This window comes from Ciconia boyciana, chromosome 2, assembly GCF_034638445.1.
Source record: "Ciconia boyciana chromosome 2, ASM3463844v1, whole genome shotgun sequence".
NCBI classification, from domain to species: Eukaryota; Metazoa; Chordata; class Aves; order Ciconiiformes; family Ciconiidae; genus Ciconia; species Ciconia boyciana.
The window spans coordinates 97,722,769-97,739,252 of NC_132935.1; the positions used below are offsets into that span (position 1 = coordinate 97,722,769).

The 16,484-nt window shown below is 46.5% G+C and overlaps 1 protein-coding gene across 8 annotated transcripts in view; it reads left to right on the top strand.

Moving 5' to 3' along the window:
* The first annotated feature begins 560 nt into the window (after positions 1-560).
* Positions 561-16,484, top strand: part of HIVEP1 (HIVEP zinc finger 1) — a 131,920-nt gene continuing 115,996 nt past the window's right edge. For 3 of the 8 annotated variants that reach the window (XM_072853280.1, XM_072853281.1, XM_072853272.1), the window contains exons 1-2: positions 2,087-2,286; positions 4,931-5,077. In XM_072853280.1, coding sequence (XP_072709381.1) covers positions 5,038-5,077 — 40 coding nt within the window. In that variant the 5' untranslated portion in view covers positions 2,087-2,286; positions 4,931-5,037. Of the gene's footprint in view, positions 950-2,086; positions 2,287-2,991; positions 3,120-3,176; positions 3,406-4,387; positions 4,501-4,930; positions 5,078-16,484 lie in introns of those variants that run through there. The other 5 variants (XM_072853276.1, XM_072853278.1, XM_072853273.1 and 2 more) reach the window with 5 other exon arrangements.

The following is a 16,484-nucleotide window of genomic DNA, read 5'->3' on the forward strand; positions in this document are numbered from 1 at the left end:
CTTCAGTGGGGTGAATACTTCTGTTCCTTCTGGGCAGGAGGCAGGACAGCAGAGAACCTGCCACCATTGTAAGCCATAAATGTTTTCAAGGTATAATTAAAGTGAACTCATGAGGAAAAATAGTCCAGAGACAGTGCCTGTGGCCAGAAGCTCAGACAGAAGTGGTCTCGTGTCTGTACACAGCTCTGCAATGAGCTACTCTGCATCTTCCTGCCTTGGTTTCTCCCCTGTGAAAGGGGGATGAAAGTACTCGTCCGTCTTCCAAAAACCCTGCGTGATTGAATGCAGTCTGAACGAAGGCCCTATGGAAAACTCGAAGACTCTGGAAATGGTGGTCGTGTTCTCTTAAGGCAGGCCCCGGTCTTACAAGAGAAGGACGCAGCATGGCCAAAGCGCTTCCAGCTGAGCACAAGGGGTGCCCAGGGGAGCGCAGGCACGGGAGGAGGAAGCACAGTGAGGTGATGCAAGAAATATTTAATTGGGTTTATTTGCTAAAGACATCACGTGCTGCCTCCAAACGCAAAACCCGATGGAAAACCCGAGCGGCAACGAAAAGTTGCCAACGCCTCTTTGTCAGGCGGCCCGGATAAAAATCGGATGCGAAAGACCCCTCCTCGGCGCTAGAAGCCCAGCCCAGGCCCCCTGCTCTCCACCCCGCCTTCTGGGGGGGCACGGCGTTCCCCGGCGGGCAGCCCCTCGCCGGGCAGGGTGACCCCGCTGGGAGCGCGGGCTGCTCACGCACAGCTGATGCAGCAACCCGCTCTCCGCGGCACGGCCCCCGCCGGCAAAACCCGCGGCCCGGGCCAAAAAAGGGGCGCCGCGGCGGAGAGCACGACGCGCCTCCTCCTCGTATTTCCTCCCCCGCCCACTTCCAGCGGCGGAGGGGCTCGCTGCCGCCGGCTGCCGCCCGGGATGAAAAGTTAGCCGCGGCAGGATGCGCGGCGCGGCGGTGAGTTTCCCCGGCGGCGCCGGGGCGCGGCGGGCCGGGCGGGCGGCGGGGAGGAACCTCCGGGATCTCCGTGTCAGCCCCGGCTCTGCGTCTGTGTCTGTGTGTGTGTGTGTGTGTGTGTGCGTGCGCGGCCGGCCGTGCCGGTGCCCCGGGGGCCGGGCCGCGGCAGGGGGGAGCGCGACGCGCACCGGCGCAGCGCCCCGAGCGGGGGGGGCGGCGGGAACTTTTGCCCTGAGGGGAGGCGCTGCTTCGCGCCGGGCGGGACCCCCTGAGGAGAACCCCCCCCCCGTCCCCCTCGGCCGCGGCGGCCGTTAGGCGGCGGCGAGGGGCGCCCCACCTCCCCGAGGCGCCGCACAGCCCCGGCCTCGGGGCGGGGGGCGGCCCGGGACGCCAGCCGAGGCGGCGGCGTCAGGCCCGGCGGCGGCGGCCGCCGCGGGGTCCCGCCCGTGAGGCGGCGGCGGGGAAGCCGGCCCGCGGCGCGTCTGTTGTGCCTCGCGCTCCGCCGCCGTCCCTCCCCCACCGGGCCGCGAGGAAACCCCCTCGGTGACCCCTCCCCCGACCCCTCCCCCACCCCCGCCCGGGCCGGGGAAGGGGGCGGGGCCGGGAGACCCGGTGACGTCACTGCTCGGGCCCCGCTTCCTGCAATAGAAAGTGAGAGAAGGTAAAACACCCCCCGCCCCCCCCGCGGCCCGCGCCGCCGCCTCGCGCCCCTCCCCCCGCCAGTGACCGGGGCGCCGGGGGGAGGGGCGGGGCGGGGCGGGGGAGCGCGTCTCTCCCCGAGGGGAGCCCGGCGGATGCGCCGAGCCCGCCCGTGCCTGCCGGCCCTCCCCCGCCGGGCCCGCCCCCCCCCTCCCCTCCCCTCCCGCCTGTCAGGGGAGGCTCCCGCCCCCCGCCCCCCCGCATTGTGTGTCCCCCTTCACCCGCGGCCGGGGGGCGGGGGCCGCGGGGGGCCGGGGTTGGTCTGCTCCCGCGTGGGACATGGCGGGGGGGCGCGCGGAGGAGGGGTCTGCGGCGGGGGGCGGGGGCGGGCGGGGGCCGGCCGGCACGGCGGCGGGGGGCTGCGGAGGGGGGCCGTGCCGGGGGGCGGCGCCTTGGCCGGCCCGGGGGGACGGTGCATGGAGGAGGGGTGGGGGTCGGAGCCGGGCCGTGTGTGCGTGTGCGCGCCCGGGCGCGGCGGCGGCGCTGGGTCATGTTTGTGTTTGAGGTTGTCAAGTGAAGGAGGCTCCCGGCCCCCCCGCTCTCTCCCCCCGCTCCCGCCGCCGCTGCCGCCGCCGCGCAGGGGTCGCCGCGTTCCCCGCCGCCGCCATCAGCCGCCGCCGCGCCGGCCCCTCCGCCAGGTTTGCAGCGGGCCCCGCGGGGGGGCGGGAGGGGGGCTCGGGAGGCGCCGGGCGGGGGGGGGGGGGCTGCGGGGCGGGACGGGCGCTCCCCGCCGCGGCCGGCGCCCCCCTCTGCGCGGAGCTGCGGCAGCCACAACACAATGTGTCCTCCGCCGGCGGCGGCGGCGGGCGGGGACGGGGAGGACCGCAGGCCCCGCTCCCCCACCCCCACCGCCGGGCCGCCGCGGCCCCTCCGGGACGCGCGGGGACTCCGCGCCCCGGCTGCGCCGGCCCGCGCGTGTCCGCCCGCCCGCGCTCTCCCCGGGGTTGCCGGCTGCACCCCCAGCCCCGGGCGGGCAGCGCTCGGGCGGGTTTGTCTGTGTGCTCCCCCCCCCGCTCTGCAGCCGGGGGGTGCCGCGGAGCCCCGGCCCGACTCCTCCCGCCCCCTGGCCCCGCCGCCGTCCCCGCTGGGTGCCGGGCTGCGGCCGTCCCCCCGCACCCCCGGCATGTGTGCAGCGCTTTGTTCGGTGCGGCGTTGCAGAGGGGTTTTCCCAGGCTCCTCCCTCTGTATTCATTCATGTTTTTTTTTCCTCTCTCCCTTCCTCTTCCCTTTGCAACCCTGCTCGCACATACCGACGGCTCTCGGGGCCCCGGGGCTGGCTGCCTCCCCGCCCCGCTCCCTAATCTGCATTTTTTGAGGGGGATGTGACCGCTGCGTTTGCAAAGGCCCGTTTCTCCCTCTCCCTTTTTTGTTCAAACTGAGGAGGGAATGACTTTTCTCGTGGGTCCTGCACGGTGTTTCCGCCGTGGCTTTCACACGGCCATCTCTTCCCCCGAAAGAATGAGTCCTGCTGGTGAGCGGGGGAAGTTGGTGGTTTTAAAGCGTAAATAAGATGTCATTTGTGCTGCAGGGGAGCATCGGGAAGTGCTTACGATTTACGGATACCCGGGGGATTTCAAACTCCTGCTCCGAATAACTTGCATAAAGAAGTGACAATGTTTATTATAATCTTTAAAAGCCTCAGCCCAGCAGCACCCGGAATTCCCGCTGAAGGGGGACAGGGGCTCAGGGGGTGCTTGTTGCTTCAAGCAGTCCAGCCCCTGTGTCCAAGACCAGGAAAATGGACCTGTTAGCATAAGGTTTTATTTCATTTCTAAACCCTTCTGTTATCCTTGCAGATAAAGTGGTATGAGCAAACAACTTGTCAGGCTGTGCGCTCTGTTTTGGATTTGTCCTTGTTTTTCCTTTAACGTGCAGTAATACCCTAGTGAAGATCCGTTAGTCAGAATAATATTTTCCAGCCTTCCTTTGTGTCAGTTGCAGTCAGTTTCTTCTCCTGTTTGGGTCCTTTTATGCAGCAACAGACAAAAGAAACATTAAAAATTAATGATTATATTCCTCAACAGTCTGTAGGCTGAAGGGGTGGTTGCAAATAGTCTATTTTAAGTGGGTTTGAATTCCATTTTTACCAAAACATGGTTGTCTTAAAAAAAACCACCACAAAATAAACAACAACCCCCCTAAATTAATACTTATAACAAATGCTAAAAATTCTACATACTTCCTCCTTCCAGTAGCTATCCTTAATCAACTTGTCCATATTAGGGGCCATTCTGAAGTTTATATACATTTAAAAAATTTCTTCCTAGTATTAACTAAAAAAAAATATTTGTTAACCTGAGGTAGTATTACTATTTAAAAAAAAAAAAAGTGAAAAGTTGTTAATGTTTTATTTTGTTTAGCTGGAAGAGTGGAATTACACCAGTCATTTTCTTTTTTAAGTTCTTGTGCGTAAGTAGTTTTCCATAGTTCTGTGGGAGATTTCACATCTTGCAGGATTTCAGAAAGTAAGCAAAATGCTCCTTAAACTGGAAGTAAATCGTAAGAATATTTGAAAAGCAAGAGAGTTTTGTTAGTCTTGAAAAAGGTGTAGGTTTGGGGATGCAAATATAGGTTTGTACCATTTCAGCAGCAAATGTGTGCGTTAGGCTATTAAAAGAATTCCCTGGTCCAGGGGGGTTTACCCTTCCTGGGGCTTTGCTGGTTGCAGCCTGCTATAAATGCAGGGGCTGCTGCAGCCACGTAGGACCGTGTCAGGGCACAAAACTTGCTGTGCAACAGTTTGCAGGTGGGTCAGGAGCCAGTGTGATTCTCTGCTGTACAACGGTATTTCAGCAGAAATATCCCGTGGGGAGTTCTTCTGGACTTTCACGCTCCGTGTATGGAAATTGGAGGTGACTGACGTTACAAATAGGGTGTATTATTGCTGATGCAGTGTGTGTTTGCCCTCCACTCTGCTCTCCCCCCACCCTGAGGTGAAGATCTGTATCTTAAAGCCTGATGTCAAATTTTGTTTAGTTTTCTGGATTTATTTGCATGGGACACGAGTTGTTGGAAGACGTTTGCTGGCTAGAAAACAGCTGACAAATGTGGAAGAGTGTCTTAGTTTTCTCATGCTTCCTGAGTAATCCCAAAAGGAGTTTCACCCTCATGTAGTTTTCTTAAGATACTGGAACGTTTCACTCCGTAAAAGGATAGGTACAGAAATATTTCTTGCTCATCGCTAATTTCCGTAGTTGTTTGAGGATGAAAGGGAGCAGATAGGTATCTTTGTTTTCCTTATTAATGCGTCCATCTCATAACTTTTCTCTCTCCTTTTTTCAGCATATGGATTAACTGACCCCTTTGGCAAGTTTATGGAGCTGCCATCTCTCTGCTTGCTGTACTTCCCATTTCTGAGAGAAGAAAGTGGTGTATGAGATTAGAGGAAAATGCCTCGGACAAAGCAGATACATCCCAGAAATCTGAGAGGTATGGAGCTCTCAGCTGAGAAAGAAAAGCTCTTGGGGAAACTCGGTTGTCGTTTCAATTACGAGGTTAAAGGAATATGTATTTAAGAAGTCTGTTTTGATCCAAAAATAGTTTGCAAGCAAGTTTTAGGAGTCATCCATGAGGCAGCTCTAATTTTGAGAGAAATAAGTGGAATCTGTTCTTACTCCTGCAGTCTGTGTGCTTGACAGCATTCTTGATATCCTCCAGCTTACGGCAATAACCAGCATGAACTTTGAAAATGTGAAGGAAGACGTAGTTTCCTTACCAGAGAATTTACAGTTGAAATATACAGGGAGGTGGGAAATGCGTGTAACATAGAAGCAGCATGAGATCTGACAGCCGGTAGTTGTTTTTCTTAATAGTAATCAATTTGGCTTGCTTTTGAGGGGATCAAACTCTCTTCCCATGCATGCCTCCCCACTATTTATCATCTCTGTCACCCATGCTGCCTCAGGCATTGCTAGGTTTGACCTTGGTCTCCTCGCTGTCCTGGCTTCGCACAGCCAAATGGTAGCTCATTGACGATGGAAAGGAGCAAGGAGGCAAGCGACTGCTCCACAAACTGGCAGGCTTATATGTCCAGACGTTTCCTTGAACAAAATCCCCGTGCACTTAACTGAGCCCAGGACTGGCAGGTGAATGTGAGGAATCTGATCCTGTGGTTATTTGTTACTGCCTTGGTAGAAGTGGCCCTGGAAGAATTAAACTAGAGGAAGAACACAGGTCAGTTGACGAGCAGATGTGCATGTTGAGGGAGAACACGCTGCCATCCCTACCCTCGTACGCCGCTTTCAGGAGGACATGCTTCCACCTGCACCCTCATGTGTAGCTGTCATCAGCTTTTTTAATGTGAATTTTACCGTTGCATGCCTTCAGAGTATAAAAGCGATTACAAAACCACAAATATCAACATAAAGTTCTAGGGGCAGGAACAACATTTGATTCCAGTTTTAACTTTTTATGCCAAAACCCAACAAACATCCGCATGTGTTTCAGTTAGTTTACAGTTGAGAGGCTCTCAAGTGCTAGTGTGTACAGCTCTATCTGAGACCTTGCCTTTGCGGACTGTATCACTGCTACCACTAACCATCTCTGCTGGAGAAGACATTTTTGCAGTGTCTTTATTCAGGAAGTGCTGAGCAGCATTGTTCGATGTGATGGATAAACCTCCATCACAGATCAGGAATTTCACATTTAGGTGATGCCGTTTCCCCTTCTTACTGAACGTGAAGCGATAAATTAGAGCCTGATTTTTAATATTGCTGCTTACCACGTTGCTGACATAGCTGAGCGTATGTTTTCCGATCAAATATGAGAGTGATCTAATTTTAGTACTCTGAGATCTACTCTTGTATTGCTTGAAACTTCAGAAGAGTTAAGTCTGTTGTAAAGCTTTCTATTCACTTAAGTAAATGCATTTAAAATAAATAAACTAATTAAACTCTTAATTGCGTAAGAAAATAATGGCTTTTTTTTTTTGCCTTGCATAATTTCCCCAGTCATTTAGCTTTTATCGCCCCCTGTAATAGCAGTTTTCATCAGTTCCTATTTTTCCACAACTAATGGACTTCTTGAATGAATTAAGATGGGTTAAATGTTGAGAAGGGAAATAGAGGTATACAGTGAGTTCATAATTTGAAATGATGTTGGAACAGTTAAATGATTGTTAAAACTACACAGGTGCTGCAAACTTCAACATGTTGTGAACATATATTACTACTATCATGGGTTATTAGAGGTGAAGTGAATTGAAAAATCAGTTTACTTCTCATTAGTTATGCCCTATTTCCATTTTTAGTCTAGATAATGAGGAAAATTGGATTTCAGTTTCTTTAGTCATGTTATCAGTCTCTGAGAATATTGCAGGAAATATTTGCTTAAACCCTCAGTTTTTGCTGGAACTTGAGGAGGCTGAAAGATTTCACAGGTCTGTTTTCTGACAGCTTATTTTTATGCATGCAAAGTTAGACCCATCTTAAGTTGACACTCTTCACCATTAAAACTTTAAAAAATGTGTTTTTTAACACTGTGGTTTAATCTATGGTAATTAGTAGCGATGATAACTAAATCTGCAAAAAGAATAAATGTCTGTGGTCAAAGGTGAAACTTGGCAAACTCTTACGTTGTATAACTTTTGGAAGACAAAGATGTAGGATTAAGTAACCTGTATTTTTAGGTTAAAAGGTATTTTTAAGCTGTCTAAACCTGATTATCACCTTCTGTACTATGTACAAAGAACACTCCATGCCCTTACTTGGCTTTTCCCTCCCTTGTCCCAACTCGTCTCGTTGCCCCATAGCAATCAAGTTGCCAACAGCTTTAGCTGGACTTGTCCAGAGCCCATCAATGTTTAACTTTTTTGAGAGATCACTGTTGAACAACCCTAGATATTCTCTATCCTGTTGCGCATCAGATGAGTTACTTGGGTTGCACTTGCAGTCCAAGTCAGCCTGGAGAACAAACAATGAAGTCCAAGAACCTGAAGTATTTTCCCCTGAAAAAAACCCAACACAATCCCTCTCTTCCTCCCTCCCCCAAAAACACACAGGGAAAAAAACCACCATAAACACCCCCCACACACACTCCCATTAGTTAATTTGAGGTTTGCTGCAGAATAGGAATAAGTTTTGAAGGTTTTTATATTGCCTGTGTTTACCGTAAGCAAGCTTATTGTCTGGGGAAATGAAGTAGCGTCGTTTAATATAGAGAGCTAAATTTAAGATTTTGGCAGGAAACCTTGAGGCTCTTCTTTTTGTGACGTGGCTTGATTTTACTCATTTTGTGTACTTCTGAGAGAGCTGACAGCCTTTGGCAGATTAGCAGTGGCCCTGAAGTATCAGGATCAGTGAAGATCAAATTTATTTTTTGTGGGTTTTTTTTGTATGCTGAGCTCCTCCGCCCTCTCCCGCTTCTTGGCTTTCACTGTCTGTTTATAGATGGGTCAATATAGTGCTATACTAACCTGATTTTACAGCAGGAAAAAAAACTGTATCAAGAGGACAGGGTATGGGAAGCGTTATTTTGCAAATAAAACCAAAATTAAATTAGTTGGCTATTTGTTTTCATGAGTATGTGTTAGTGATGTGGTTTTAATGCCCGACTGCGGCTGAATGAGCGTGTTGTATCTGAAGGGTACCAATAAGGCATCTGCTGTGCTGCGCTCGTTTCATTATGTTGTTTTGTCACATCAGCCTTCCCTGCTTCTCACTGCAAATACGTCTTTACGTGAAAAATGTTACCATCACCAGTGGACTGGTTTGGCAAGAGGAGTTGTGCACAGTGTCAGACTTAGTCTCCTGACTAACCTAACAGTTGTGGTCATCCCCAGCAGTAGGGATGAGTGGCTAAAATTTGAGAGAAATTACAGTTCAGCAGGTCTCAAGAGGATATGGATGGGATGCATGCAAGTTCAGGAAAATGCTTAGTAGTTTCAAAGGCGAAGGCCAAAGGCATGCCTAGGAAAAGCCTGACATGGGTTACCTGCCAGCTGTGTGACTGGAACTGAGTTTATAAGCAGGTGTTCCTGATGTTGTCTTAGTCTCTTAAATATTAAAGATGCATATTGCATTGCTAATTGAAAGCATCATCACTCCCACTCCAGAAAGTAGGTGTGCTGCAAGAGAGGAAAATACCTGTCTTAAACATCCAGAGGTTGTCTTTTGTTAATTTACTTTATTTGTGGTATGAAGTTTTAGCTCACTAAAACTAAGGAAAAGACTACTTTGCATGCGGTTATACCCTGTATTTACATGGCCAATTGATACACAAGTGTAACAAAACATTTCATAGAAGCTGTAATGTATTCCCAGAAGTACAGTTACGTTAGAGAATCATGCTTTTAGCAGGGCTGAGTGGGTTTGGTTTGTTGTCAGATGGTTGTGAGGATATAGAAGGAAAAACAACTCATGTTTTTGTTTACTTAGAAGTACCCAGTTGCAGAGTTTGAAATGCAAACTTACTTATTATATGTATAGTGTTTAGTACAGTGCTCTGATTCACCAATACAAAACTGTAACACAAATATTTTGAACTTTGTCTCTTTCTAGATAAGCTTTCTGTTATTTTTGAGAAGAAAAAACAGAAACATCAACAATTTGTCTTCTTAATCAAATATTTCTATTTGAAACAAATGGTGGACAGGCCCATAAAGTTCAACAGACGTCTCCAAATCTTTTAACACTTTGCATTTGATAAGGAAATGCAAGTATAATATGAATAGCCTTGCTCAATAGCTTGATAGCTTTGCAGTAATCTGAAAAGCGTTCTTAAGTTTGCTGGAAAGCTGGATACGTTCTGGGCCTTACGATGTCCAGAAGAGCTAGGCATCTACTACGTCTTAAGTGTGATTAAGCAAAGGCTCTTTGGGTTGGTTTAAAATTGTAATGTGCTTTCAGTACTGAAATAGGCCTGTCTGCACTGAAAGCTGACAGGTTGATATTTCTTATTGGTGTTTGGTCATGTAGTCTATAAAACTTGAGAATCGATTGGTGTGCTGTGCTTTAGTTCATGATTTGCATCAAATGACTTAAAAAAAACACTGAGATTTCTCAAGGCTCACTCTGTCACTTGTGCTTGCTTCGTTCAAAAGAAATGTACAAGCACAACATTTGACTTTTGGGTCTTGGTATTGTTTCTGAGACAAAAAAAATGCTCCACTTTAGCGTGTTTCCGAGGGGCTGTTGATGCAGTGTTGGTACATCAGAAGTGCTAGTGGTCTGTGCTCTGTGGCTTACCTGTGGACATCTGTAAACATGTTGCATATGTGTCTTGCTTACATTTCTGGAGCATGTGTGAGACGCAGGTGGAACAAGACGTCAGAGTTTTGACTTGGTGACTTTGTTATAGAAGTATCCCTTGATTTGGCAGCAGTTCTTGTTTCTGTACATCAGATCGTTTTGTATAATTTCTTCTGCAAACCAAATTTGAACCCAGAACCTCCCTCATGAAGGTAGAGAAAATGCATGGCTGTGCTGGTGTATCATCAGCTGGAGTACCAGCAGATCTACCTGTAATGCAATGAATAGACCAGATCTCTTGTAGACCATAGAAGTACTCTCTCTGTGCCTCGTATTGCTCATGTGGGATGTGGAATGATAATGTTTTTCTTGGTTTGTTTGTTTTTGTTTTACTTATTTAGAGTGTCAGATCTTTAGGCTGTTTCTTATGGTGTGTATGGTCCAACATCTTGCACATTAGAGATCATCTTGGCTGCAGCCCTTCAATTTTATTGTAATGTGTATAATGTCTATATTTACATGTGAAAAACTGTCTAAAATACTCTGCAGTGTAAGAAAGTCTGGATTTAAAGCTGTAAATTGCCACTCTGTCCCATCACCTGTCCTGTTCCTGTCTCGTCGTTCTGTGTCCCTAAATTTGATCGTGTGTTTTCAGTAGGGTCTAGTCCTATTCATTCCACAGGATGGTTGGGGCTTATGTCAGATGGACAAAAGCCTGCTGAGAGTGGGTTGTAAGAGGGGAAAGAATACTAGGGTGGATAACACTGTTCAGTGTTGCCTTGAATCAACTGCATTCAATTCCTGCCTCTACCACTGAGTTTCTTGCGTGAGCCTAAGCAATTCTGTTACACCAAACCTTTGCAGCCAGCTGCTTACTGCGTGTGCTGCGTTTTGCCTGAGTTGAGATGCCCAGGCACAAATTCTGAGTTTTTGCAGCTGCAGTCAGTCTACTATGGCTGCAGTTTGGATGCAAAACACTGCAAAAGTGCTAAGTACCTTTAAAAAAAAATAATTTAAAAAACCAAGGTCTAAGTGACTTGAGTTGAAGATTAGCCAGCACTTTTGGCAAATCTTTTAATCTCTCTATGCTTCCCTTTTCTGCCTGTAAGTTGGAGATACCAGTACCACATCAGCTTCTAAGGACTCAGAAGATAAAGTTGTTAGTGTTGTGAAGCAGATGCTCAGTGGCTAAATAACGGAAAAGATGATGAAGGAACTGGTAGTAAACAGAGCCAAGCAGTGAGCACAGCCCATTTTGCGCACTGGCTTAGTTCGCGTAAACACCCTTACTTTTGGCATTCTCCAACTTCTTGCTGCTTTGCTTCACAATCTTAACATCTAAAAGGTATTCTTAAAGGTTACTTCCTAGCTTTTAAAATACCAAACTAAAACAACAATAAATTCCACCGGATTGAACCACAGCGCTTCTCATGAGTCATCAACATGTTCGGACCTCAAACTGCAATGCAGGCTTTTGCTGCGTGAGCCGTGCAGCATGCTGACGTACCCCACGTGGACCAGGTGCTGGAGAGCGGAGAAGGAAATCGCTCCCATCGGTGAGTGTTCATCATCATGTTGCAGAGTTGTGGGCTGTTGCTAAGAAAGCCCCTGCAGCCAGGAGGGAATACTCACTGCAGGAAGAGTCTGTAGAGAGGAACATCTTTAATGTCATCGTTTCTCAGTTGGTTTCGAGACCCATTGAAGCCATTGCCGCTGGAGGAGGAGGAGGAAGTGAAGCGGTCCTGCCTTCCCCCACCTCAGATGCTCGTTCCCCATGTTGTGTTGCCCTCCTCGCTCGTGTGTTCGCTGGCCCCACAGCGGAAGAAGTAGTGGCACCCAGAGCGAGTTATGCTAGCATCACGGGCAGGGGGGTAATTTTTGTGGCGGGTTGGTTGGTTCCCTGATGCTGTACACCCCACTGCTGCTGGAGCAGGTGGTGGTGGCTGCCTGGGAGGGACAGTGCAGAGGTAGGGTTGTCTTGAGCCTCTGGCTTGAACTCATTGTGAAACTATGTTGGAAATCTCTATTTGCCATCTGTAAGCAGCAGGATTTTTGAGCTGCTTTAATTGTCCAAAGACAGGTATAGATTTTCATAAGGATAACAAAAGGTGTGTCCCTTATTTCTGGTTTCTTTGCTTTTCCCTACAGAACTCCCTTTCTGTTGACAAATTTCAAAACTGGGAAGCAATGGAGGTTCTTAATGGGTGACTTTAAGAATTTTAGTGTGCTGGTAATCCAGCGGGAAACTGAACTGGTCTCAGTTGACACCTTAATTAAAAATAAAAGAAAACCCTCCCTCTAAAATTTGGCATAGAACTTTTCATTCAGAATGAACAAAATTTGGCTAAGATTTAAGCAATTAAAAAGAGGTCCAGAAAACCAAACTTGACTGTAGTTGGCACTGTCAGCTTTGAATATGTATTTATACATTTCTGCATATGCATGCTAAATATTAGGAAAAGAAAATGGGGATAATGCAAAGAGAGTCTGCTGGATACAGACAGTGGCAAAAATAGGCGCTTTCAGAGGGAGTTAAAATAACATGAAGAAGAGGGATAAAAGAATGGTATTCCAGCTAACAGAATTGCAAAGAAATACCTGCAAGAATGTTATTGAAAGAAAAAGAATAGAGGAAGGAACTTATTTCTGTTCTCTTGATAGTAGAAAACAACAAATTTTATTTTCTATGGAATATGAAATCATTATAATTGCAGTTAGGATCAGGCTTAAGCTGGAAGAAATTGGTAAAGGATAAGGTTAAAAAAAATTGAATTAATACAGAAATGAAAAAAGCAGCAATGAACTGGGGCTTGAAAACTATGTGTAAGCCAGTTAGATTTCTTTCAGAATACAGTGAAGTGGAAACAGCATAGATCCGTAATTCTGCCTCACCTTTACGTCCTGTATCTTCTTTATTGCTAATTGAGCATGGAGTAAGAAATGCTACAGAATTTGGCATTTGCTGAAGCATGAACTCCAGTGTGTTAGGAAGGTCGTGAAAAAAACTGTAGCTATGAAAAGACAAACAAAAAGTAAGATTTCAGCAGTTGCTCTTTCAAACATTTCCATTAAAGCAGGCAGTTGGCTCTGGGATGAAACTGAGTACAGTCTTTAGAGCTCAGGAACAATTACATTTTGTAAGAGTCCAGCTTTCTTATGAGAATTTAGAAGAATATGACTTTTTGTTTATTTGTTTTTTTTAAATCTTTGCATCTCAAAATAGATTTTGGTTTGCTGTGAGTGTATATGTAAGGTAACTGTTTTAATGGGGGGGGGGTGCATATGTGTCTGTGTGTGTGAATTTACTTTAAAAAAACAACCAAACAAACAAAAAACCCAACAGCAACTTCTAATATGTAACCATTAGAAATCTACATGTAAATAGCAAATTCCTGAGTAGGCTGGAGAAGCTTGGTTAAGAGAGCATCCTGGCAGGTTTATGGTCATCTACATCTTAAATGGCTGTTATGAAAAAAGTGGAGGCTTATGGTCTCACATTTTTCTTAATTGACTTTTTACTGCTTTAAAACCATGCAAGTTTCTCTGTTGACACCGCTGGCAGTATTTTCAAACTTCGAAGGCATCAGTCCACTAGACTTTGCAGCTGTAGGCTGTGTTACTGCACAGCCTTGTATCTAGCCCCATAAACTTTCTAAGAGCATTGTTACAATTTAAAAATACCTTGTTGCAATGAATGCTCTCAAATAAAAAAGGTACCAAAGGAATTTGCAGCATAGTACTGTTTCCTTCAAACTTGCATTGTGCCTGTGTTACGATGCTTGAAAGGGTTTGTGCAATAAATACTTACCTGCTGCTCCAGGCGAGGATTCTTGGGCTGTGGGAAGAATTCCCCGTCCTTGGCAGGGTGGACAGGCATGGAGGACCTTGCTCAGGGAGCTCAGTAACAACACACAGTTGTCTGCATGTTAGGGGTGGTGTCTATTTGACCTAACACTTTGCAAAATTGCTGGAGAAGTGAAAACAATTTTTTTTCTAACCACAGTCAGTCGTTATCACCAAAACAGTCACCCTATAGCCCACCTTAATGTACTTGGGAAGCTTAGAAAAAGACTCTGTTTTGGGGGTTATGTTGGTTTGGTTTGGTTTTTAATCCTGAAATTATTGCCATTCACGGCATGTATTTTGAGTTTCTTCTTACAATCAGACAATTTCATTTCAAATTTCAAACTGCTGTAAATATTTATGCTGGAAAACATAAAGGAGACTTCCTAGAGCTACACATTTTCAAAGAGCTCGTTATACCAGTATGTATTTCCTAGACTTGTTCGTTCTTTGGTATGTTGGGCTTCTGTAGTAAGCATTTTAGTTCAGTAATGGTTTATGAGATTATGGAGAGAGAAACTCGGATCCTTACTCAGTTGGAAAAGTAAGATTTTCCTTTCTATGTTAAAACAGATGAATAAACTGGACTTCACATTTCCAAATTAGATGAGTTGGGTGAAGTGCAGTCTTTCCCACCACTTGTTTAAAGGTATCGTAACTCGGAATATTTACATTAAGAAGAAGCGGGGGACACACCCCTACAGCAGATGTTTGGGCAGAAGTTTGGAGCCTTCAGTGGTGCATTTATGGGGGAAGTGGGGAGCCTCTAGTGCAGTAGGCAAGGCAGTACTGTTTGTTTTTATACAAAAGCTTTTTAAATGCCCTTAAAGCTTCTCTTGGAATGAGTCTGCTCGGTGAATATGCTGACTTAGCGATTCCCGTATGACCTTTGGTGGCAGACTGAAGAAGGAATGTCTTTGTAACGATCCACAGGTTGTGAAAAGCGGAAGGAGGATTTTTGTTAAGGCAAAGTTGAAAAAGTCTGTGTACTTGAAAATTTCATCTTAAGACTTCGTTAATACTCATATAATTGAATCTGGTTAATGCAGTGCACTGGATTTAGCATCTTTGATTGCCAGCGGAAGCAGTGAGTAGAGAATGCATGTTCATACGTTAAATACCCCGTGAACGTTTTTCCCCCTGAATTCCCATGTGTTTAAAAGATAAGTTCCCACCAAGTCCCCTTCGTAAATCCTGGGGCAGACCTCCCGGGCTGAAATTGCGAAAGGTTTGGAACAAGCTGCGGGGAGGAAAAGCAGTGGTTCGGCAGGAGCCTGTGGTGTAGCGTCGCTACAAAACAACTGTGTGTGTGTTCCTAGTTACCTATGAAACATGTGGCTTACGCCCTGCCAGCCGTGGTAGTCATGGAATATCCAGAGCACACCGCATGATTTCCTCTGATTTTTGGCCTAATTTCGGGGGGTGGGAAGTAGGGTAAGTTCATGTTGAACGGCATTGTTTTTAACTACTGAGCTCTGTTAAGTCAGATGGGAGATTGCACGCTTGTTCTTACCCTAAAGGTTGCAATGCAGACACAATATGGAGCCAGGAAAAGGAAAGAAGTATTTAGAAATGGCATTTAAAATATAATTTCTGTGGTGGTTTTGCTATTCCATTACCTATAAGGAATCTCTAGCCGCTGTGCTTTTTGAAGAGGAACGCATGTCTCTTGTACAGTAGATGTACAAATTTGACCTTTCTCCCTGCTTCAGCTTTTCTTACAGAAAGAAGTATGGCTGTCCCAGATCTATGAAGGAAACACAATGGTGTATGTGTTAATTGTGTTTAAAATATTTCACTCTATAATTTTTATTAGCTAAATACCTAATATGCCAAAACGTTCCTGTAATTCTCAGCTGTCAAGAGGCAGAGCTAAGTATGTATGTTGTAACAGTTTAATGCCTTGAATCTTAAAAGAGAATTGCCTTCTTCAGTGTAAGGGCAATGCTTTTGTGGCTAAGAGGCAGATTAGGAACTGTGAAAATACTAAACTTCATTACAGGGATGATTTAATAATTTTCAAACAAATCTTTATGTAGCATACACAGCGGACTTGCTGAATTTGTCTCAAGTACTGCATGCATTTGTTAGGGAGGGTGGGATAGTACCCTTTTTCGTGATAACAATTTATGGAACATTTAATTATGTTTTCCCCTGGTGTTTTTTCTTTCTTTTAAACAAAGTATATTTCTGTGCCAATAAAATCTTATATTTATTTGAGAACACTGTGTATGTATGTTAGGTCCAGGTATGTGTGTCTGTTAGCATGTTTTAAAATAGTGTTTTCTTTACATGCTTTTTCCCTTTTTTTTCTTAGAATTCTAGAATATAACCTGAAACAGTGATGTAACTTCTGGAGATACCAGAGGAATTGCTGTTCTGGTAGAGGATGATTTTACTTTTGTCAGACTTGTGAAATGCAGTTTGTCTTCAGTACCTCTTCAGCAAGGTGTGGTACCAGGATTGCCGTAGAACCTGGCTGCCATCCCTGTTCACGTACATGAAATCCATTGCCGCAGTGGTAGAAAGCAAGCCAGTGTTTGTTGTTTGGCTGCTAAATGCAGATCTGCTTCCCTGTTGAAATGGTCAATCTTCCCTCTCTTAGGCTCATTAATTAGGCTAGTTGTTAGGCTTGCTCAGAAGCCCTGCAGTCTTAACAGTTTATGGTTTTCTGAAGCTTTCAGTTGTCTTGGTGTGTCATCTGCATATGCAAGAGTACTGTCAGGGCAAACTCTGAAGCTCCCTGATGGAGCAGGTTGGGATCTCCTGCTTGGGGCCTTTGCCGGAGGGATCCCATATCCTAGAGT